Raw genomic sequence first — 24,369 nt, 5'->3', positions numbered from 1 at the left:
ATCTATTCTATTCTATTCTATTCGTTTCTATTCTGTTCTTTTAAGGACTTTGTACACTTATACTTTTGAAAGTTACGCGTGATTCTGCTTTGGTTTAAGTCTGCAGGCGGCGTTGAGGGCTGATCCTCAGGACTGGGTGTGCTGGGAATGTTTAGGTGAGGCTTACCTGAACCGCAGGAGTTTCACAGCTGCCCTGAAAGCCTTCGATAAAGCACATACACTGCAGCCTACTTCCATCTACAGTCTCTATCAGACCGCCGCCATCAAACAGATCCTGGGCCGGTTTAAAGAGGCCGCTGCAGAGTACAGGCAGATCTTAGAGCAGGAGGACTACGTGCCGGCACTGAAAGGTTTGTATGCAGTAATACTTTAATCTCTCAGATTAATGACCTGTTCATTCAGTATTCAAATTGATAGTGCTTTATTAAGAATCTTTATTATGTCTTGATGCTCAGGTCTGGGTGAATGCTTGCTAGCCTTGGCTAGAAATGCACTGGATGACTATCTTGATGGAAGAGCTGTAGATTTGATACAGGACGCCATCCATTACCTCTTCAGGTAAAGTGTATTGTGAACATGAAATGCACTGGGTAAAGGAAATATTTGTGTTTTATTTTGTAAAGTGGTGTCTGAACATTTGTTAGGTGAGTTTGACGGGTGTGACCCAGTTGGTATTGATCAAATCTAAATTTTTACTTTAACATTCACAGAGCTGTAAAGCAAAGGCCAGATCTGTCATGTCTGTGGAAGTTACTAGGTGATGCCTGCACCGCCTCCAGAACAGTGTCCCCAAACCGAGCCAAAGTGCTGGTGCCTGGAGCTCTATGTGGAATGGATCCACCTGATCAGAGCCATACACTGGACCAGAGACAGCTCCTCACTCTTGGAGAAAGGTGAAACAAAAAAAGAAACTAAAGGGTGAAAAGACGACTGTGGGTATTCCCACTAAGAACAGAGGAAAAATCAAATAAATAATAATAATAAAATAAAAGTATTAATAATGAATAAATGCTAATAAGAACATTAATATTCAGTAATGAACCTATGTTTTACCAGGTGCTTTGGTCGTGCTTTAAAACTGATGCCGGAGGCCCCCAGTCTGTGGTGTGACCTCGGCCTCAACTACTACCACCAATCCAGACTACTCAACTGCCTGTATCCTGAGCACGACGCACAGTCTCTGCTGGAGAAAGCCATGCAGGTACATGACCTGATCTGGAATTACACTCATTGGTAATGCTTTTGTGAAGTAGTGTTATAACAGACTACTTTGGTTTGGCTCTGTTCTGACAGTGTGTGAAGAAGGCGATCATGCTTGACAGTGCAAATCACACATATTGGAACACCCTCGGGGTGGTCGCCATGGCAAAGGGTAGATACAACTATACACATGATGTGCATAATTACATTGGTGTGGATTACATAAAGGTGTTGTGATGGACTACTCTTGTGTTGATATAATATTCCGCTCTTATGTTTTAGGAATAGAAAACTTTGCACTTGCACAACACTGCTTCATCAAATCCGTAAAAGCTGAGTCAAATGTAAGTAATGCAAAAAAACGACAAAACATTTTTACATTTGTTTTGATGCTAGTAATGTATCTCCTGGTTATTTTTCAGAATGTGGTTGCATGGACCAACCTTGGCGCTTTGTATCTGAAGAAGGGAAATCTAGAGGTAATGTGATTTCGTCAAGTGATTAGCTTGACTTCACATGTACAGTACTTCAACTTTTTCTACATCATTTTTTTTTTTAGCTCTCTCATGAAGCTTTCAAGATTGCTCAGTCTCTAGAGCCTCTCTATGTGAACTGCTGGATCGGACAGGTAGACTTTAGATCAGTTCATAAAACATCCAGTGCCTTTCTTTAGTTCACTGCTACACACTGAACATCTTACTTCTTTCTCATCATACAGGCAATCATTGCTGAGACAGTGGGCAGCTTTGACACCATGGATCTTTTCAGGCACACCACAGAACTGAGCACACATGTACGTCTAATCACTTCTCAATATACATTATTGTTCAAAAGTTTGGGGTTGGTAAGGTTTGTGGCTTTGAAAGAAGTTTCTTATGACAGTGCAAATCACACAAATTGGGACAATTTTCAAAAGAGCACCAATTATTTGAAAGATAATTTTTTATAACATTATAAATGTTTACTGTCCCTTTTTATCTATTTAATGCATTCTTACTGAATAAAAGTATGAATTTCTTAAAAAAAAAAAAAAAAAAAGTACTGACCAAAACGTTTGAAGCTTTTTTTCTTTAGGATCAGATTATTGTTCAGTGTTCTGCTTGCAGTAACATATTTATTTGATGTTAGACGGAGGGAGTGAAGGGCTATGCATACTGTGTTTGCTCCACACTGCTGGACAAGAGCAACAGAGACTCGGAGCTCTACCTCTACAACATAGTCCAGATGAACGCCATCTCTGCAGCCCAGGTGGCTCTGAGCAAGTACACTGGTATGAGAACACAGTAGTAAGTATAATACACTTTATGCCAAGATGATTTATGACTTTGACCTTTGACCTTTTGACAGGTTGAACTTCCGGTAACCCTATGATGGATGGGCGGAACTTTCCGACTTCAAGGGTTAACCTATGACCTTCCCACGCATCGATCATGCGGTTTTGACAGAAAGTTTTACCCTATTGACCTAATTAGTTCTAAATCATGGTTTTGACGGCTAGTTTAAACGTAAGATGAAAGACTCCCCACGCATCGATCATGCGGTTTTGACAGAAAGTTTTACCCTATTGACCTGTTAGTTTTAAATTAAAACGGTATATGAAAGACTCCCCAATCATCGATCATGTGGTTTTGACAGAAAGTTTTACCCTATTGACCGTTAGTTTGTTTGAAGTGTGTGCCAGTTGTTTGAACTCTGTGTCAGTTAGTTTGTTTGAAGTTTATCACAGTTATAAGGTTATGTGTGTGTGTGTGTGTGTGTGTGTGTGTGTGTGTGTGTGTGTGTGTGTGTGTGTGTGTGGTTATAAGGCTTCTCCCCCTCCCATTACATTTATGAGCGGTGTATAAATGGGGTCGGTGTGTTCTACACGCATCACCGGAAAGGGAATGCCATTTCACCATCATATCCTCATATGTCGTTTCACTGTGAAGAGTTAGCAAACGGGAAAAATGTTTTTCTGAGTTACGCTTAGTTACGCTTACACCTCCCGCGATGTCGTCTTCATAGATGACAAACGGATAACGCGATGGCAAAACGTAGATTTAACGGAGCAGAATTGTTTTTTTCTGAAATCCGTATACATAGCATTGAAGCAGACAAAACTAAGCGCGCGTCAACCGGACGTCGTCATATTTTCAAAATAAAAGTATTTTAACAGGATGGCGTCATATTTTCGAAATAAAAGTATTTTAACAGGATGGCGTCATATTTTCAAAATAAAAGTATTTTAACAGGATGGCGTCATATTTGCAAATTAAAAGTATTTTTTTCGTTTTTTTTTTTTTTCATTCATGATATTAAATCAAATAACACATACTTTATATTGTTAAAAATATCTCTATCAGCATGTGACTGCGTAATCTGCTTAACATGAAATATTAAGACGACATAAAGACGTCATAGACTGTAAAAATAGGCTTTGATCAATGAATAGTTTTTTAAATATCACTATCGGCAGATGTCTGCGTAATCTGATTAACATGAGGAAAATTACGGGGAATGACATGAAATAATAAGACACCATAGACTGTAAAATTAACATAACAGGCTTTGATCAATGAATAGTTTTTAAAATATCACTATCAGCAGATGTCTGCGTAATCTGATTAACATGAGGAAAATTACGGGGAATGACATGAAATAATAAGACACCATAGACTGTAAAATTAACATAACAGGCTTTGATCAATGAATAGTTTTTAAAATATCACTATCAGCAGATGTCTGCGTAATCTGCTTAACATGAAGAAAATTACGGGGAATGACATGAAATAATAAGACACCATAGACTGTAAAAATAACATAACATGCTTTGATCAATGAATAGTTTTTTTTTAAAATATCACTATCAGCAGATGTCTGCGTAATCTGCTTAACATGAAGAAAATTACGGGGAATGACATGAAATAATAAGACACCATAGACTGTAAAAATAACATAACATGCTTTGATCGATGAATAGTTTTTTTAAAATAACATAACAGGCTTTGATCGATGAATAGTTTTTTTTTAAAATAACACTATCAGCAGATGTCTGTGTAATCTGCTTAACATGAAGAAAATTACAGGAATGTCATGAAATATGGTTTAAAACCATCATAGACTGTAAGATAGCATAACATAATTTGATCAATGAATTGTTTTTTTTTTTTTATTAATATCACTACCATCAGATAACATGAAATGATAAAATACTCACTTTGATCCGTTGTCTTGGAAAGCAAATGTCTTGGAGAGTCGTCCAAAAAGTTTTTCTGCTTCAAAGTGATGGTTTGTAACGCGTATAAATAGGTTTATAAGGGGTGCTGTGAAAGAAAATCGGTGTTGAGTGACCACTAGGTGTCATCCTTGTTCTATGAATGAACTTGTTCGAAAGGTGGGAAACTGAACCAGGGTCGCTCATGTCGTCATAAATTAGACGGGTACAAAGAGATGCTAGCCGCTCGCCCACCGTAATTCACAGATGCAGCCGTCAGAAACTGTCAAAAACATGGTACTCCTTCGTGAGATACGTTAGTTTTAATTAGCAATGTCTTTGAAGATATTATGATTTTGTAGTAAATTCGGAAGAAAGTGAAGTGTAGCGTGCAAACGAAGACGCTGTGAATACTTGCGGGTCAGGAAGGTGATGTGAAAACAACTCCTTTCAGCTCTCTAAACATGGATCTCCTTTTATCTGAAAACAGTCGGTTTCAGTATATTTTTTTATAACGGTTTCATTTATAACCTTTTTTAAAAGAACAGAATGTTTTTCAACCTTAGAATATGTATATTATATAAAGAACTACGTGTTTTGAAAGTCTGTTGTACTGTTGTACTACAAAGTCTCTGTCTCACTCCCTGGGGCACGAGCGCGCGCCTGCAGGCGCGCTATCTCTCCGTATCTCTCCTGAGGCACGAGCGCGGATCAACCGTGTGCTATCATTCAGAGAGAGTCCGACAGATGGAGCTGGAGCCCGTTTCTCACAAAGCTGAAGCTTCTGTCTAAATAAGGTAGGTGGATTGCTTTAGTAAGCTTTTTCAACCTTAGTTCAATTGTTTTTAGATTATGTATATTATATAAACTATATAATGTTTCATATATAATGTTTTTTATATATATATATATATATATATATATATATATATAAAAATGTAGAACACACCGACCCCATTTATACACCGCTCATAAATGTAATGGGAGGGGGAGAAGCCTTATAACCACACACACACACACACACACACACACACACACACACACACACACACACACACACACATAACCTTATAACTGTGATAAACTTCAAACAAACTAACTGACACAGAGTTCAAACAACTGGCACACACTTCAAACAAACTAACGGTCAATAGGGTAAAACTTTCTGTCAAAACCACATGATCGATGATTGGGGAGTCTTTCATATACCGTTTTAATTTAAAACTAACAGGTCAATAGGGTAAAACTTTCTGTCAAAACCGCATGATCGATGCGTGGGGAGTCTTTCATCTTACGTTTAAACTAGCCGTCAAAACCATGATTTAGAACTAATTAGGTCAATAGGGTAAAACTTTCTGTCAAAACCGCATGATCGATGCGTGGGAAGGTCATAGGTTAACCCTTGAAGTCGGAAAGTTCCGCCCATCCATCATAGGGTTACCGGAAGTTCAACCTGTCAAAAGGTCAAAGGTCAAAGTCATAAATCATCTTGGCATAAAGTGTATTATACTTACTACTGAACACAAACACTGCATACTGTTTTACAATATTGCAAGGGTCTTTATTGTGTGATCTCCATTTTTTTATAAAAAAAAAAAATGATCAAAAATACAGTAATATCTTTAACCAAAGCTAAAATTTGAAAAAGATTCTTTCTCTCACCCACATTAAATGCATCATAAAGTATGTCAATGCACGAACGGGGCACTATATGCATGTTTTATAGGAAACCAGTTAAAGACCCCTGTGGTATTGAATGATTTCACCAGAAATGCAGGTGGAATGACTAGACACAATTAAAAGATGTGTTTTTCCCCAAATATAAAGGAAATGATCCATGTGACAATGATAAATTATATAAAGATGAAGTGAGGTAATGAAGCTCAGTGTACTCTCTCTGTTTCACACCAGAGAGGATTCAGACAGACCCAGACGCCTTCATCATGCTCGGATACCTGAACACACACCTGCAGCTGAAGAAACAGGCCACCGAGGCATATCGCAGGTTTGCTACCTCTAGCTATTTATACATTTGGAAATTCTGTACGGCCAGATGGACAATTTTCTGACAGTGATCTGGACCACACTGGTGTTAAATCGTTCTTGGATATATTCTGTTCTCCAAAGAGCTGTCGAGTTGCTTCAGGCGTCCCCTCACAAAGACAAGCTCAGCTTTGCTCTGAGGGGTTATGGACATGCCCTCAGGTAAAACTCACTTCGTACAAATATGCTGACAGTCATTTCATCCATAGCAATATAATTAAAGTTATCAGTGCGAACTAATGTTTATTTATTTTTCTTATGTCACTGTCAGTGATGATGGACAGTGGGAAGAAGCAGTGCGTATTTATTCCTCCACACCACTAGAGGAGCTCCATGATCTCATCGGGCTTGCACTCGCTTGTTTCAGAATCGGTCGCCTGCCAGAGAGCGTTCAGGGTGAGCAGCCATTGCAATTTTGTGATCGTCGATCGGTACCATTTCAAATAGTACACACAATTCCATCTGATAATACTCACGCTTGTGATTCTGTTGCTAATAGTGCTTGTGTCCATTTCCAGCCTATGAGAAAGCCCTTGTAGTTGCCTCTAGCGAGAAGGAAAAAGCCTGTATTCTCACTGCACTTGCCTTGATACAGCACAGGCTGGGCAGCATGGATCATGCCAAAACGCTTCTCTTCAAGTGGTAAACTAACTACTCCACTGTCTTAGAGCAACACATTTTCTGCTTCAGCCGTCAACAGCAAAACCTTTCTCCTCTTGTTTATGTTTGTGTGTGTAGTTCCATGCTGAAAGAGCCAGTACCAGAGAGTCTGCAGTGTCTGTGTGCTCTGGGTTTGGTTCATGGTGATGTTACCCTGGCAAGTGCTACGCTTACCGAGCTGCTAAAACTGGGGGAACCTATAGGAGGTGCTGTGGAAGAGCGCTGTCTTCTCACTTGCACCCTGCTGGCCTTGCAGGGCAACTTTAGCGGCGTACACAGAGAGGCTGCTAGGGCTATACACAGGTACTGTGTAATACTTAGAGATACAGTGCGATAAAGCAACAAGAATCTATCACTTTTGCTTCTGTGTTAATCTGGGATTTTGTTCTAAACAAAAAAAGCAAATAAATTTATCAGTGTCCAAACATCTTCCTTCACCGAGCTATTATATAATATTTTGGTAATTTAAGACCTATAAAAGTACATATTATATTAAGTACTATTCATATTACCATTGATGTTCTGATGAATTTTGTTGCATAGAATCTTTCAGCATGATTCCCTCCTAAACATAAGGGAATTATATTAATTATATTATCGTTATATTATTAAATTAATACTTTTAAACCGCAAAGAACACATTAAATTGTTCAAAAGTGAACTTCCTGTTCATTAAAGAATCCTGAAAATTTTAACATGGTTAACAAAAAATTTAAGCAACATAACTGTTTTCAACATTGACAATAATAAGAAATGTTTCTGAGCAGCAAATAAGCATATTAAAATTATTTCTGAAGAATCTTGTGGCACTAAAGACTAAGGAGTAATGACTGCTAAAAAGCTAAAGCTAAAGCTTTTCCATCACAGAACTAAATAATATTTAAAAATGTCAAAATATAGTTATGCAAAAAGTTTTTTTAAATTGTAATAATATTTCATAATATTACTGTTTTACTGTGTTTTTGACCAAATAATTAAAGCCTTAGTGAGCATAAGATACTTCTTGGAAAATCTGCTTGGAGAGAAATTGAGATCAAAATAGACCTTCAGTTGTTTCTTATCAGCTGAAGCCCAGGCACTTTCTGAATATTCGTCTAACCTCGTTAATGTCTTGTTGAGTGGGAAATTGAGGACTTTGATTAAAACAAATGCTCTTCTTTATTTGTCCAATAGCAGGTGACTTTTCAATGTCCTCCTTAAACCTCCTTTAATCATGTACAAAGATGTGAAAACACTCAAATGCTATTAAAGGGAAGAAACTCTTATCTAATTAACCTCAGGTATGAATCATTGCGCATGGTTAATTAACCCAAATGTTAAATGAGAAAACCAGAATACACCAGAATTGGAAGAATTCTTCTTTTGCTTTTTTTTGCTATTATTTAAGAATAACTAATGCGTTTGACATCTGCTATGTGGTAGGAACCCAGGAAATCCATCTCTCTGGGCTCTTCTCTCCAGACTGGTCCCACAGTACTGCCCCAACAAAGCCGATGTGAGTATTCTATTCACATATATTCACACACATTTTAGGAGAACCAATAATCTTAAAGGAATAATTCACCTGTTATAAAAGTATTGATTATAAGTGATCTTATTTTCATCAGGGAGGTGCTGTGGCCGGCAGTGTGGCATGTCATGCCAGCTTGACGCTTGGAAAGGTAATTAAAAATTTGTGGATGAAATCTTGTGTCAAGATTAGTGTCCATTAAAGAGTTCAACTCTTTTCATCTGTAGAGGGCGTTGCTGTACAGTGGAGTGAATCAACTGGCCTCAGGCCGGCACTCTGGTGAGGACAGAAGACGCAATGCTCTGAAAACAATCCAGAGAGCTGTACTGCTGTGTCCAGGTAAACTGAGTTACAGTCAAACATGCTGGATCAGTTCTTAGGTTGTCTGCTAAATAACAAGTCACAGAAAGATTTCAAGATTCAAAGACAGACTTTCCAAGACCCAGATCCTATAATTTCCTAATCCAGACTAATAGCAGACTACCAGACCAAGACTATACCCTTCGAGGGAAGGGAAACCAACCAAAATCTCTTTCTAGGAAAGTCAGTCCTAGCGTTGTCAAAAGACCCAGTACTTCGGTACCAAGTCAGTACTACAAAAATGAAAATGTTACTGTACCAGTGTACACTGTCAACCCGGTGTTCTGTCGATTTGTCCTACGCCCACTAAATAACAGTGTGTAGTACAATTCGACAACGAAAAAAAGGCTAGTGTAAAGTTATGGTTTATTAACGTCTACACCTACCCCAACCCTAAACCTTCCCTTACAATACTGCAAATACAGTAATTATGTGTTATATTCGCGGTTGTAGCTAGAAAGGATACAGCTACAGGAAACCAACAATATATATTATTTTCTACCAATTAGATTCCATTTTTATTAAAGTCATATATCATATATCTTTCCCGCTCTACAAGTGTCTCCTGGCAGAGAATGAATTTGCTGCCACAAATAGAGTGCAAGGCTGTGGAAAACGCAATTTCTGTTATAAATATTATTATATATTTTAATTTGAATGTCGGATTGGAATTAACGCTGTTATAAGAGTAATTAATCATTAGCATAAGCGAGGTTAACACTAATATAATGAGCATTAGAATGAAGTTTCTATAACTATATCCTATAACTTTTATTAGAGTAAAAAACAAAAACAAAAAAACGGACATGTTGATATTTACTATTTTTACACACTAGAGGCTTTTAAATGAATTGTGAATCTAAAATATGCATGTTAGAGAATGAACAAATGGTTAACATTGTGTCATATCAGTCAGAAAAGCAATTCTGGGCCTTTTTTAATTATTATTTTTTTTTTATCTAACTTAGTTGTTATTCTTGGCTTTAAAATTCAAAAGCCTTTTGAAATGAAAAATGTACACAGTTTGGATTAAATGAAAGTATAGTAAGAAAAAATTATTAGCATGTGTTTGTGTTTTGCTTTAGTACCGAGAACCGTGTATTTTCACTAGTATTGGTACCGAATACTGAAAATTTGGTACCGTGACAACAGTAGTCAGTCCTCTTGGCATTTAATGACATAATGTTGACTTCAAAGTATGGGAACCTTGAAATATGCAAATAAGAATTTATGTCAGAGTTGTAATGAGCTTTGGCTTCTTGTTCAAGAACGTTGTTAATGTAGTTTTGGACAGAACACAGTCTTCTATAACCCTAAAACGAGGAAAGTAATCCATTTGGATAGGCATTTGATAGACCCTTGCATCAAACGTGTCAGCAGGAGTAAGTGCCAAGTGTGATGCAGAGAGTGTATCTAGAGAGAAGCCAAGTCTATTTGAAAAGTTTGAGAAGAGAGAGGAGACACAAAGGTTTATCAACCAGATGTAAAATTCATCTGCAGCCTAGGTAGGATGGCAGGGATTCAGTGTGGTATATTGATATGTCCTTTGTCGTTCTCTCTGTATGACAAATGCAGATGATCCTGCTGGGTGGGCGGGGCTAATGGCCGCCTGTCACACAGAGAACACAGCATGCTTACTCACAGGCTCCGCCCCTTGCAGAGAAGATCTGGAAAGGGCGCACATGACCCTGGTGTCTGAAAAAGGTCAGTGAGACTGGTCATGTCAGTGTATGTGTATATATGCTGATGGGAGCACGGTTCTAAGACTATGTGCGTTATGTTTACGATCTGTTCTCAGTGAAGAGCCTACAGGCAGAGGACGGCCTCTTGGCTCAGGCCCTGGAGGGATGGGTGCTGCAGCAGGCCGTAACTGGACTCAAACAGAGCAGCCAGTATGACCAGGCAGAGACTCTCTGCTCTCAGGTACACGTACACACACATGCTATCTCTTTCTGTCACGCTGTCCCCCATTGATGCGTCTCTCTCGTGTGAATCAGGCACAGATGCAAACACAGACAGGTTGACCTGTTCTTGGGCTTCAGTGCAGAACCATGTGCCTGTTTCATGCACTGACACGGGACCATCTGTCTAGCATCCATCTATCATTTCTAACTGTCTGCTCAAAATGCTAGAGCTGTTCCCCTTTGAGGTGTATCTGTAGTGTAGGAGTGTCCAATCTTGCTTCTATAGGGCCAATGTTCTGGATAGTTCAGCTACAGCTTACCCCAAAATGCCTGCCTGGAAGACCTTAATTAGCTGGTTCTGGTGTTTTAAGTTGGGGTTTAAACTAAACCCAGTCTCAAAATTTATATAGCATATTTTAAAGCGATAGTTCACCCCCCCCCCCCCCCAAAAAAAAAAAAAACACCTTGACAGCAGCCATTGACTTCTAAAAGAAAATACTATAGCCCCTTTCACACTGCACGTTGGACCCGGAAAAAATTGCCAGGACACATTACCTGTGTATTTTCTGGAATCGTAGTGTGAAAGGGGCTTATGGAAGTCAATGGCTACCGTCAGCTGTTTTGTTGCCAACGTACTTCAGAGTATCTTCTTTTGTGCTCAACAGAAGAAAGAAACTCATACCAGGGAAGTTATGCTCCATAAATTTGTGGCAGCAATCAAAAATGACACCTTTGTTTGTGACGAGCTTTATTTTTAATGCCCAAAGTAAGATAGTGGGCCTCATTTATCTATCTAACATAGAAACAAGAGCAGGTCTGAGTGAACAAATAAAATTTCTACAGGATTCACGGAACATTTGTATGCTTCCAAACCCATCGTACGAATGATCATACGTTGATCAATGCGGTGGCTGAAAACAATCGTCATTTGATTTTTATGCCTCTAAAAACACCGGGTTTAAAAGCCTTGCCCTAGAGTTTACGACAGTTAGAGGAAGTAAGCTCACGAAAGAGAAAAATTATCTTACTCCAAAAAACTCGTTAACATCGTAATTGGAACAGTTACATTCATTTACATCTATATTAATTGCTGGTAAATGTAACAAAACTTTTACAAACATTATAAACGCTATATAGCCTATTTAATTTCCCTCACTCCACAAAAAATTCTTTAACTGTATTCAGAACAGAACAAGAATGAAAAATAAGCAGTTACAAAATTTGACATTACGCTATGAAATAAAACCCAAATTAGGCTATAGTGGGATTCATTATAAACCGCATACAAACGGCAAGCTAAAATTAATTGAATTAAAGTGAAACTGAAATTGCACTCTCTCATTCGACAAGAATTTGAATGTTTCCAGTTTTGTCGTGTAACATTTGGTTGCTAAACTGTAATTCATTATGTATGACAAGAACTTGTACTTCACTCGTGTTCCATTATCCACGTAAAACCTCCATGTGCACAAAAATGTGTTTGTTGGGGTTTGTTTGTGTAAGAAAATAGTTTGTTGATTTTACAGTGGAGCTTTTAAATTGAACAGTGCAACTTTGATGTTTGGTTGACTGCATTTTAGTTTAAAGATGAATGGCTGAAATGTCAAGCATTATCAACGTTAGAACTTGTATGTTGTGTGCGCTTGGGGGCTGGATTTAATAAAATAAAGAAATAAAGAAAACAAATAAAATGCATTGTGTCACAAAACGAGCATAGCCTATGTTTCTTTTGTTAATCTGCAAATTATTATAAGTGAAATATATAATTAGTAGTCCTATTTATTTTATTAATTTAATAAACATTATTTCAGTTTTTCTCCATTCTACATGCTGCATGTGCTTGATGTGTGAAACCTCATGGTCTGTTTGTTTACGCTGCTATTTGGGCATATAAAGCTGAAAAAAATGACATTCTAATCTTACTGGTTAATGATCGACTAATGAGCTTCGGTTGTTGGTCAGGAAAGTGAACAAAATGCTGTCAATATGCAATTGTGCATCAGATTTTAACTGAAAAGCGCATTACAAATAAAATGTATTATTATTATTCACTTTGTGTCCCTAACCATTTGTATACTCCCTCTTCCTCTCTCAGGTTCTGAGTGTTTCTCCAGAGCATCCTGTGGTGTTCTTGATGTTAAGGCAGGTTCAGTGTGAGCGCCTCATGTTGTCTAAAGCTGGTAACTGTGTTCCTCCTGCGGTGCTGGATCAGCTCAGTGCTGCGGTCATGGCCAACCACACATCTGTGTCCGCCTGGCATGTACGTACACTCAGCATCTCACATGAGGAGAGCTCGGTGTCAGTTTGATTTCATAGTAAAAGTGTGAATGTGAATCTTGCTATGTTATTCATATTGATTTTTAAATGTTGCCATTTTGGTTTCCCCTGGTTAAATTGACAGGAAATTTTCAGTGAAATAAACAAATGTTTTTATACTGCAAATACTGTATGAACATGTGGGAACTAGAGAGTTGTTAATTTGATCTTGCTGTCTCTCAGTGGTTGGCTGAAGTGTACCGCTCTCAGGGTCTGCTGGCTCAGGCCTCTGTGGCATATAAACAGAGTCTTCAGCTGGCCTCTCAGCTCGGTGACCACTTCGGCAAGATGAGCAGCTTGCTCCGACTAGCCCTGCTAGCACTTATGCCATGTTTGGTGAGTACCAGATTAATCTTGTACAGGGATGCTGGGAGAAACAGACACAATCTTCTCAGACACTTTTTACAATATACAGTGTGGCCCAAATGACTAAAATCATTAGTCACTAATATATATATATATATATATATATATATATGAATGAGAAAGTAAACATACATACCATATGTCGTGACATACAGCCAAGTATAGTGACCCTTACTCAGAAATCTTGCTCTGCATTTAACCCATCCAAAGTGCACACACACAGCAGTGTGTTAAATTTACATGTCAGATACAAAGTCTACAGGTGGTCTTAGACTTCAGACTTTGTCAGTCTCAAGCAGTAACTAATTTGCCAGAATATTAATGATTGAAGAAAAATGCAGAATAGGAAAATGAACAATGCCTTTTTTGGCAGTGGTTTCTTCTAAAAGTTCTTCTTGTAGATGGAGTACCTCTATAGACAGCTGTCAAACCAGGCAAATCCCAAGTCTTTACGTTATGTGCATTGGGGTTTCAAACACAAATATATGGCAGCTGCAGTCTGAATCCTGTCTTAACCGTCTGTTAGACAGAGAGGAACGGTTCTCAGGAAAGAATAGAGCTCATAATAACTCAGGAGATCACTGTCTGATAATCCTGCAGTCTTCATAAAATACTGACTTGGATGGATGAACAGCTATGAAAAGACTTTCAAACAAGCATGCACTGTGATACGGCAGACAATCATGGGGCAAATGATGAAAGAAAGGAGTCCAATTGTAGTGCTGTTTACAGTCTAATAGTGGAAAGCTAAATAAAGTTATCAGTTCACTCTGGGCTCATACTAATGTGTTTAGTTCATTTAACTTTTAAGTATAATTATATAGAATTCCATTTAAAGTTCAGGGACAGTAAGATGTGGTTTTGAAATAAATTTTTAGTGTTATTTAACAAGGACATGGTAAATCAAAAGTGACAGTGAAGACATTTATAAAGACAAGTTATAAAATATTTCTATTTCAAATAAATGCTGTCAACTTTACGTTGATTAAAGAATCATGAAAAAATAAGTGTATCACAGTTTCCACAAAAACATAAAGCAGCACAACAGTTTAAACATTGATAATAAGAAAACTGGAGTACTGGCAGCTGGAAAACTTGACAAGCACAGGAATAATTTTTTTCTGTATAATTTCTGTGTTATTATTTTTATTAAATTTCCAACACATTTGGGTACATCTTTGAGGTTTCTTGCTGTATTCCTTGTAACATTTTCAAATATTTTGCCTGCATTTTAAAATATTGCCTGTGTGACCGCTAATGAACATTATATTATTTGGGGCTAAGCCTCTAACAACAGCTTCAAGCATCTTTCTTGCACATTTTCTCCCTTTCTCTCTGCATTTTCTCCCTCCCTCCCTTTTCTTTTTGTCTGTCCAACTCCCCTCCATCTTCTGTCAGCTTGTTGCCTTAATTTTAGCTGACTGCAGAATTGCCTGTTAAATTAAATTAGCCCATTAGACAATTTGTGGCTTGCCTTTCATTACTTTTAATTAAAACGTGCCAGCCTTCAAGCGTATCCAGACTCAAGTTATATATTATGCTGAACTTAGCCAGCTAAAATACATCTAAAACTTTTTAGATGTAAACTGAAAACTAAGTTAACTGAAAACAAACAGTTTTAATTTCTTAATCCTATTGCACAAAGTTTATATACCAAAACTGACCATTTTGCAATAGAAGTAAATATTGTGTAAATCTATCTAATTGTTCTTCTGACAACAGGCTGGTGTTTGTGTCCCTGAGTGGAAGGATCTGGTTTTGGAGGCCAGTGCTGAAGTCTTAAAGATGGGCAGCTCACCAGTAGCTCTGCTTTTCCAAGCCTTACTGCAGTTCTCTTTAAAGATGGGTGCCAGGTAGGACCATTACACAAAGCACAAGGTGCTTTTGTGCCACTCTCTTTTTGCATATAGCTTTAGTAGGGTTTTGTGTTCAAATCACATTTATTGTCACCCTGATATTCAGTCATCATGTCAGACCAGCCAGACCTGTTCTGTGCCACATATTTATATTTCATTTTTTGCCTCATCTTGGCATTGCATTCTTATTTAATCTATTTAAATATAAAATATATAAATATATCACCTTTATTCATGATATCAGAGGTTAAACTGGATCAGTATCTGATTGATCATGTTTTGTCCTTCTACAGGGAAACCCGTCGCCTGTTGGAGAAGATTGTTTATTCTTCCACCTCAGGGAACTCTGAAACAATAGTGTCAGTGGCACGTTGGTACCTCCTGCGCCACCTGCACGCCAAAGATGACCTGGAGCTGATAGATGTGAGCAATTGCATCCACTCGCGCTACTTGAAAACAAATTAGCAACTCAGGCTGTGTTTCCCCTAATGAGATTCAATCCTAATATAATAAAGCATTCTGAAACTGCAACATCAGCCACCTACTGTATTAGGATTAATTCCAATTATTAGTTCATAAATTTACATATTTCTAATTGCTTCAGAGATTGTTGTAATTGTATGAATGGTTAACCTTTGGCCATATATATATATATATATATGCTAAAATTTATTTAAGAGGTATTTGTAGCATTAATACATTCTGAAAAGGTCATCGCTGAAACGGTCTTCATCAGTATAAAAAAAAAAGGTTAAAGTCTCATTTGGATACATTTATGACATAATAGAGGCAAATACATTTTCAAATGGCTGCCTCTAGAGCATTTGGTTTAAACAAACATATTTGTGTCTGTGGAGCCTACAGAAGGTCCTCAGTATCAGGAACAAATGGATCGTTTTATACAATGGTTTAAAACTATATATTTTCTTATATATGACGGTTGAAGTGAATATGACGTGAACCTCAACTAACCTTACTCATTAAAATAATTTTTTAAAATCCAAAAGTCATGATCCCTTTAAGAATGGCATTGTGTTTTGGACTTGTAGACCCTGTTGCTGAAAGCGACAGCAGAAGGAGACAGCAGACTGGTGGATTTCCACAGACGCCTTTATCCATCCAACTGAGACAGTCCACCGGCGTCCTCACATCCCACAGGAGATCTGCACCTCACCATCTAACCATCTAGCAGCTCCAGCTGTTCTGCCTTATCTCCTACAGACTCAGCAGTTTACTCACCGATCAATGTGCTTACAAATCTGAAAGTCTTTACATGACCAAGTACATTTCATTATGTATGGATATCTCTGCTGAGATCATTTAAAATACATTTGATCTATATGAATGGCTCCTTTAATAGCAGTTCTTGTTATAACTGAATTAGCCTATGCTCATTGTATTGCATTCACATGGGCACTCACACGTGAAAAATTATGTTAATGATTCATGATTATTTTTATGTGGCTTCCCCACTGCAACTGTTTTGCCATATTTAGGATTGCCGCTGGGCTCAGCCTGCTATAATCAATTCAATCTACTGCTATTGCTATTTTGTAACTCAAAAGAGTCATTGCTTTGCATCTAAAATCACTATTGGGTGCATTTGAAAGTGCAGCTTCAGATGGTCTGATTATGGTCAGAAAATCCAAGAACTGACATTTGTCTTTGCCCTACAAGAAGCACTGGCAGAACAAACAGACCTGTGTTTTTTCCCACTGTCATTTCCAAATAACTGACTTTAGTCATCTCTGCATAACTGACCTATGGTCAACTGCAGGAAGCCATCGAGTCTCTGAAATATTAAAGCACATAACAATAACAATAGTGGTTTATGTTGGGTGTATTTATGCTTTGCAAGTATGCATTGGTGACTTGGAAAATTAAATGAAAGCAAAACAATCTTGTTTGTTTATTCCAACATTCATTACAATCAATATTGGCCTGGTGACATGCAGACAAACAGAACAATTAATCTTCCTAATCTTTCAGTATTGAGCATGCACAAGTATTGTGCTTCTAATATTGGATTTGCCATAATTGTACCTTGACTGAATTTCATCAACTATGATGTTCACTCAGAATCTGACTTTAAAGTCTGGTCTACAAAAAAGAGATTTAAAGGAAATGACTCTACACAAAGGGTTTTTTTATGTAGAAAACAATTGAGAGCTTATTTGATTATATTATCCATCTGCACATATTTTGCTGAATCATACTTTGTGTTCTCACACAGGTTGTATATTCCAGTATATATGTCTTCTGAAAGAATAATCCAGTCAGGGCTCCTTCAGTCCTACCATGTTTCTCTGGATTTGTCTAATGTCTCGTTGCAGCTCTCCTTTGTCCAGCTTTGCTTTGGTGTCGCCGATATGTCTCAAAGACGCAATAGCATCATGAACCGCCTGGAACCCTAGCAAATATAATGGAGGAGATCACCTTCAGAAAGCTGTGGAAGCATTGACTCTGTGGTAGAAGTGTATGTTAGAAGTCTCATCTATAATGCATCACTCGCCTTCAGTCCATCACAGGTTATCTCAAAGAGAATTTGAGAGTGAAAGTAATGTACAGTATGTCTTTAGCTGAAGCTGTCACAATTAACGTGTTTATTGAGGTTGATTTGGTCTTTTGTACTGGATGCCTGGAAAATGGCATATTCTGTCCATAACATTTAGAAATCGAGCAGTTGGTAGGAAATATAGATAAACTAATAAATGTCAAATCTGCTAGGGTGGAAGATACCCAGTGGGCTTGCCTGTACATTAAGCTTCAAATGATACCAAAAGAATGTTTCAGTCCCAATTTGAGCCATGCTTTCTATTCACACATTCATTTTCCAAGCAAACAGCCTGCAAAAACAGCTTCAGGAGAGATAAATTGGGCCGCTTATTTTGGCTAGTATTGCATGTGAGGCAGCCAGAACATAATCTTTCCAATCTGTTGTTAAGAAATTATATCATAACCGCTAAAGTGCTAGTTCGTTGGTCGGATTTAGGCTTGAGATGATTTGCTGATCCAGAGGTGTGTGTAGAGAGGCACCAAATATGACTGAGTAAAAAGTTCAATGTTATACTTTAACTTTTCACGTTCACTAAGTTAAAATGTTTGGGGTACAAATTTTTGAATGGTAGTTAACAGGTTTGAGTTGAGATGTTCTAAAGGGTTTATTGTGCATGAATGGTTATGTCATTCTCATGTAAGACTCGCCTGACTGGTACTCCCTCCTCATCTGCTCTAGTTCTTCTCTGAAGCACTGCTCCAAAGTGTTGATCTTGCGGTTGAGTTTGTCCTCTGAGCGCTTGGTCCTGTCAGATGATCGCACCTTCTCCAACTGTGCCTCCAACCTCTCCACATGACCAGAGAGAAGAGCCATGTTCTCCTTTAACATGCTTTCCACTTCAACCTAAGTACATATTTTGCACAGAATATATACATATTCTTTTTACCATGTTATTGGATATGACAATGTAAATGTATGTGGTATTGCCAGACTAGATCTGCCACACACACTGCTGGTGGAGACACTGCTTGCTACTGCCGACAGATGCACAGACGTGCTTCTATGAGCATTTAAGATATGCTGCTGCATGAATAGACATAGATAAATACCTTAGCATGTCTAGACAGGTGGAGCTGGGGGAGTAGGAGGGTTTCTGTAAATCCAGCTCACAGCAGACTATTTAAATGTTGAGCGAGACCAATTATTATTGTGTCATGTGAATTATATAATGGAAATGATATATCAGTCTGTGCCATCAAGAGTTGAATGACTTAACTATATACTGTATAAACAAAAGTATATATTATTCATTTATTTAATTATATGCATAATTTATTAGTAGGTGTGGCCTTTTATTTGTAATTTGAGTTTGAGGCCACAAACGTTAAACCTCAGTGTAATTTCACTATGGTGTAGCTCACTTGTTATAATTACTCAGAATGCTGCATTGACACATTAACACATTTACCGCTCTCTCCTGCAGCAGTGTGTGCAGCTGCTGGCTGCTCTGTGTGTGTGATTGAACTGTGGTTTTCATCTGCTCGTCTGCCCACTTCCTCAGTCTCACTGTCTGCTCCTCCACCTCCCTCAGACCACTAGAGATCCTGCATAAATATACACACATGCATGCCGCATTTAATACAACACTTGCATTAATCCTGCATTAATTAAGATATTGTGACATAATGTTTTAATACACTCTTGGTTTGGTTATGGTAAAGCTATAATTCCAACATCCTTTGTTTACTGTCAGATCAGGTCAAGGCGTCTTTTGGTAATTTAAATTCTACACAACAAAACAAAACCAACCAATAGTATGATACATTATGTTGCTTCTTCAGTGTTTGGCGGAAATGTTCAAAGGCTTTTTTTTTATTATTGTGGTCAAGACTAATGGTATGTGCTTAGCTTATACATAAACTGGCTTTCAAAAATAACTCAACACTGAGGAATATTAATTAAAGTAAAAAGTGTGTAAACTAGCCCTGACCTTTAGGTAGAAATTTACCTTTTTATAAAGGTTAAACTGTGTCTATATGACATCATTGGGCTCATGCTATAGTTCCCAGCTTCTTTCTCAATGTGTTTATTTTTCTTTGGCTCATATGCTTCTCTTCATGACCCACAGTAAGCTATCTTGACTCACCATTATTACATAACAGCCCAAGCGTAGCCAGCCAATTGCTTTGATTCTGTCACATAATGAAAATACGCCTTTCACTGGGATCACAGGCAAGGCTCCATTTCAGCGTGCTGAAGCTGCCATCTGTGCTCCACAGTGCAGTCAGGAGATAATATTGTCGCATAGATGGAGAGCTCATCTTGCACATGCCATGTTACAGCACATAGACTGTCAGTTGCACTATTTGGAGTCACTGGTTCCCCTGGGATCCATTTAGTGCCAAAACACCAGGCGCTTCTCAAGTTTTTTAAGTACATCATTCTAAATACAACAAATCCTCCTGACAGCAGATTCGATAGAATTGGCCGGTGGGAAAGCATTGCAATAAGTGATGCCAGGGCTGTCGAGTCCATTCACTAGTGCCCTTCACAGTTGAAATTTTATTAGAAAAAACAAGGGGCCTAGAATAGATTTTTGCAACTGGTCTGACTAAATATTAGCAGTCTTGCAGCCCAAACCACTTTGAAAACATGTCTGCCATAAATAAATTAAAAATTGAATTCACACTCCATTATATTCCAACTTGGCCTGTCACATTTGGTTATGAGACATGTAAGAATCAATGGTGTTTGGCCTTTTCTTTTTCTCTTCTTTTTTCTTCTCTTTTTTTATCATCTTTTATTGCTAAATACAAGAAAAATGCTGTGCCAAAATACAAAAACAAGTGAACCCTAATAACATTTTTGAAGTCACAAATGTAATCAGTGTTTATTTCAAAATACTCCAGCATATGTTTTAGTCAAGAAATATATTCTATGTAATATTTTCTGTAAAACTTATATTCTAAATATATATTTATCTAATATTCAGAATTTGCACTAGTACAAATCTCTCTCTCTCTCTCTCTATATATATATATACATCATATTTGTTTTACTAAAACTGTTGTATTTTTAATGTCAATACAGTAGACTAAAATGTTTATTACATATTCATTGTGAATGGTGTTTGGAATTACTGACAAATGTGTACCTTTTGAAATGGTACTGCCCCAGTAGCAGCTTTTTTAGGCCTACTTTATTTATAAGAGTGTACATGTAAAGCAATCATAACAATGACTACTGAGAAGAGGCTTTAATTTCTCTTACTTCAAATCCAGTCGTTTTATGTCCTTCTGTAAATCTCCAGTGGTGTTCCTCTGAGAAATGAACTTCTCTGACAGTGATGCCTCTAGTTTTCCAACATCCTGAGACAGCTGGCAGATAACAAGACAATATAAAACACAACTGACATCACACTCACTTCACATAGTTTTCATTGTCCTTCTAGCTCCAAACTGTATCAAATCAAGCTGGTTAAATAGCCTTGGAAAGGTTATCCCCAAATGCAGCATTCCTAAACCAGTTATCATTAAAACAAACAAACAAAAAAAACATATTACATAAAATGTAAAATTAACATGTATTTTGCATGTTTTGACATCAGTGTGCATGGCAAACTAGTGTTCCCATGTGTATTTGACACACTCAAGTTCCGGCTGTCCTCGTCCCCTTTCATTTTCAATTACCATAATGGTGTGTGATGCCCACTCCACAGAGCCAATGCACCGCAATCACTGTAATTTACTGTTACTCCCCATACAGCCACCATGCAGGGACTCCAGTTTATGTGGATGATAGCGCTGCAGTTTCCCCAGTGGAAGAAAGGCCAAGGCTGATGCAATTTCATATCAAGTGCACATACTGACTTGGTCACAATATTTATTTGTGTATGCCTAAGTAAAGGAAAACAAATGCAGACATGCCAATGCCAGAAAGAACCATGGTATTATATATATATATAGCATATAGATACTACAGTATGACATTGTTTGCAAAAGTAAAACCATTCATGAAAATGACAGGCAGCATACTGTGTAATAAGTGTCTCTGCTGTAATACAGTTCAGTGTTTTTGAACAGTGTTAACAGTAAAATGTATGCCTTTGCGTGAATATATTTTAGCTATGCTCTTCAATGGCTTGGTCATTAATGTCTCACCTTGAGCTCCATGTCTTTCAGCTTCAGCTCCAGCCCAGAGTGTAACTCGCTCACTTCCTGCTGGAGTTTCAGGATGTCCCGCCATCCAGCACTAACATCTGATGACAATTTTGCAATGCTAGCATCACATCTAAGGCAAAAAGAAATTCAGACAGATACTGGAGTGAGAAGGTCCAGCACTGGCAATTATATGGTTTAGTTGATTTTCAAGATAAAGTGCCCCAAAAACATAGTTAACATTACAAGTGGACCTTAGGGAAAATGAAATGGAAAAAAAGGTAAGCAAAAGCAGAAATTATGAAATTCATATTTATTGCTTTATTCATCTTGGTAAAATAAAATTTAATAAAATTACAATATATATATAAATTAATGAAGAAATACAAATAATTATCTGGACCTCTAAATAAAATCTTGGTGTAAATTTTGACCTTGCCACTCTGCCTCTGAGATCCCCAATACCCGTCATGTTCTTGCGATCCAAGCTCTTGACTGCAAAAGTTGTCCCTGCAGCAAGGTTGTCTCTCTCAATAATCTGCGCTTCCAGCACCTGGTGAGACAGAAAATTGTTCTGTCATATAACAGCGATGTGCTCACATCAGCAGTCACTCTCTGCAATCAGTTTAACAGACTTCAGTAATTTCCCATTACAATGCAGGAGTAAAATTAAAAATGAAATGTAAAACTTATATGATATGCTTTGATCATAAGTCTAATTGATCAACTGCCCATCAGTGTAATTAGTTCAAATCTTTCTGAGAGAAGAAAAAAAACAATTAACCCGTTTTACATTTCCAGGGTTCTCAGAAGTGGACATCATATTTGGGTAAACTTCTATAGCGCTAAATAGAAACTTCAACAAATATTTGTTTGCACTTGCCAACGATAATGAAAATTATGAAAATTAACGCACGATAATGTTTCTATGACTTTCCAAAATAATAAATTTTTTCGAGAGTTTGAAAATGTGAGAAGGATATCAAATTTGCTGTCACTCCATCAGTTAATTAGAATTAATTTATTTTATGATATTAAATTAACAAGGAAAGAAAATATATATTAAATTTGTACATATAATATAATGTTATATAATATGATATAATATATTGTACATATAATATAATGTTATATAATATGATATGATATAATATATGTCATCGTTAATGTTACTTTTGCACCTGGATGTCTTTGCTGAGCTGTTTGACAATGTGAGTTATGATCTGAATGTGGTTTTCCAGTAGTTTTCTAGCAGAAGACTCCATCCGGACTGAACCCTGAGTTGCAGTCATCACATCGTCCCTGATCTTCATGGCTTGTTCCAGTAGAATGTTTCGAGTGCGTTCTTGATTGGTCACGTGGCTCTCCATATATCCTATAAACTTTGAATTAAAAATGTAATAGAACTATTTTTTTTAGGCCTATAAACATTAACACTCAAGACCCCAATTGTTAACGTAAAGTAAGCTGGTTTCCAGAAACTTATTCTTAAAAAGCTCTCTCCATCGCAGCCTTTGACATCTCATTACAGTGTGATGTGAACTTATTTGATGTTATTTAATCATAAAATGTAAAGTAGAATTACTAAACAGAGTCTGAGAATGCTTTACTTTGTAAAATGAACTGCAGTAAAGAGCCTTTGGAAGCTAGAAGAAGACAGCACGGTTTTCTCTTACACTGCATTAACTGCAGCGAGCATAACTCAAGGACTCCAGCAAACTACATCAACTATTGATTATCTGCTGCTGAGTACAGTTTCACCCTGATGAGCACATAAATAAAGTATTCATTTAACAGAGGTGAATCCTTTTGACTGAGCATTTACAGATTTAATAAGCATCCGTCATAACATAGCCACAATGACAAAAGAAAGAAAGAAACCCTTTAGTGCAGTTCAAATGTGGACTATATATGCCTAAATATAAATGCAAAGTAAAGAGGAAATCTTTACTTACTTGTGAACTGTTTCCCGTAGTCTGTGTTTGTTTAATTTCATCTCTTAGCTACCACATGGCATGCTCTGACAGGAGTGGGTCATCTGGTAGGCCTACCTGACAACTAGATAATGCAGACAATTTGTTTTATAATCGTCCAACTGCTTGTCTAAATATAATATTATTACAGCTAATTAACTTTCTAGTCTGTGAAGAATGACAGCTTTAGAATGATGGACTAAAAGCAGTTCATCATGCTATAATTTCACAAGAAGATGTTACGAATGTACACACAAACAGAGATCCAATCGCAGTATTTAATGAGGAATCCAAAAATCACATCCAAAAACAGGCAAGAGGTCATAACAAAATC

General features: G+C 37.4%; 2 protein-coding genes across 2 annotated transcripts in view; one reads left to right on the top strand and one right to left on the bottom strand.

Annotated features, from left to right (window-relative positions):
- Window positions 1-17,307, top strand: part of skic3 (SKI3 subunit of superkiller complex) — a 22,743-nt gene extending 5,436 nt beyond the window's left edge. The window contains exons 17-41 of the mRNA XM_026251604.1: window positions 100-350; window positions 456-558; window positions 711-893; window positions 1,057-1,201; window positions 1,294-1,372; window positions 1,483-1,544; window positions 1,623-1,679; window positions 1,760-1,828; window positions 1,919-1,993; window positions 2,329-2,470; window positions 6,305-6,398; window positions 6,521-6,598; window positions 6,708-6,832; window positions 6,955-7,078; window positions 7,175-7,399; window positions 8,519-8,591; window positions 8,704-8,757; window positions 8,834-8,945; window positions 10,542-10,670; window positions 10,765-10,889; window positions 12,966-13,130; window positions 13,370-13,522; window positions 15,275-15,405; window positions 15,702-15,831; window positions 16,458-17,307. Of these exons, the coding sequence (XP_026107389.1) occupies window positions 100-350; window positions 456-558; window positions 711-893; window positions 1,057-1,201; window positions 1,294-1,372; window positions 1,483-1,544; window positions 1,623-1,679; window positions 1,760-1,828; window positions 1,919-1,993; window positions 2,329-2,470; window positions 6,305-6,398; window positions 6,521-6,598; window positions 6,708-6,832; window positions 6,955-7,078; window positions 7,175-7,399; window positions 8,519-8,591; window positions 8,704-8,757; window positions 8,834-8,945; window positions 10,542-10,670; window positions 10,765-10,889; window positions 12,966-13,130; window positions 13,370-13,522; window positions 15,275-15,405; window positions 15,702-15,831; window positions 16,458-16,535 (2,962 nt within the window). The 3' untranslated portion in view covers window positions 16,536-17,307. The remainder of the gene's footprint in view (window positions 1-99; window positions 351-455; window positions 559-710; window positions 894-1,056; window positions 1,202-1,293; window positions 1,373-1,482; window positions 1,545-1,622; window positions 1,680-1,759; window positions 1,829-1,918; window positions 1,994-2,328; window positions 2,471-6,304; window positions 6,399-6,520; window positions 6,599-6,707; window positions 6,833-6,954; window positions 7,079-7,174; window positions 7,400-8,518; window positions 8,592-8,703; window positions 8,758-8,833; window positions 8,946-10,541; window positions 10,671-10,764; window positions 10,890-12,965; window positions 13,131-13,369; window positions 13,523-15,274; window positions 15,406-15,701; window positions 15,832-16,457) is intronic.
- On the bottom strand, window positions 17,061-24,369 carry fam81b (family with sequence similarity 81 member B). The gene is made up of 8 exons (XM_026251840.1): window positions 24,018-24,369; window positions 23,244-23,444; window positions 22,497-22,615; window positions 22,066-22,195; window positions 21,176-21,282; window positions 19,374-19,509; window positions 18,613-18,808; window positions 17,061-17,818 (listed from the first exon to the last, which is right to left on the bottom strand). Exons 2-8 carry the CDS (start codon window positions 23,430-23,432, stop codon window positions 17,685-17,687), a joined length of 1,011 nt encoding a protein of 336 aa, XP_026107625.1. The 5' UTR covers window positions 23,433-23,444; window positions 24,018-24,369; the 3' UTR covers window positions 17,061-17,684.

This window comes from Carassius auratus, chromosome 5 (genome assembly GCF_003368295.1).
Source record: "Carassius auratus strain Wakin chromosome 5, ASM336829v1, whole genome shotgun sequence".
In the NCBI taxonomy this organism is placed as follows: Eukaryota; Metazoa; Chordata; class Actinopteri; order Cypriniformes; family Cyprinidae; genus Carassius; species Carassius auratus.
This window is presented reverse-complemented; position numbering and strand designations above follow the sequence as displayed.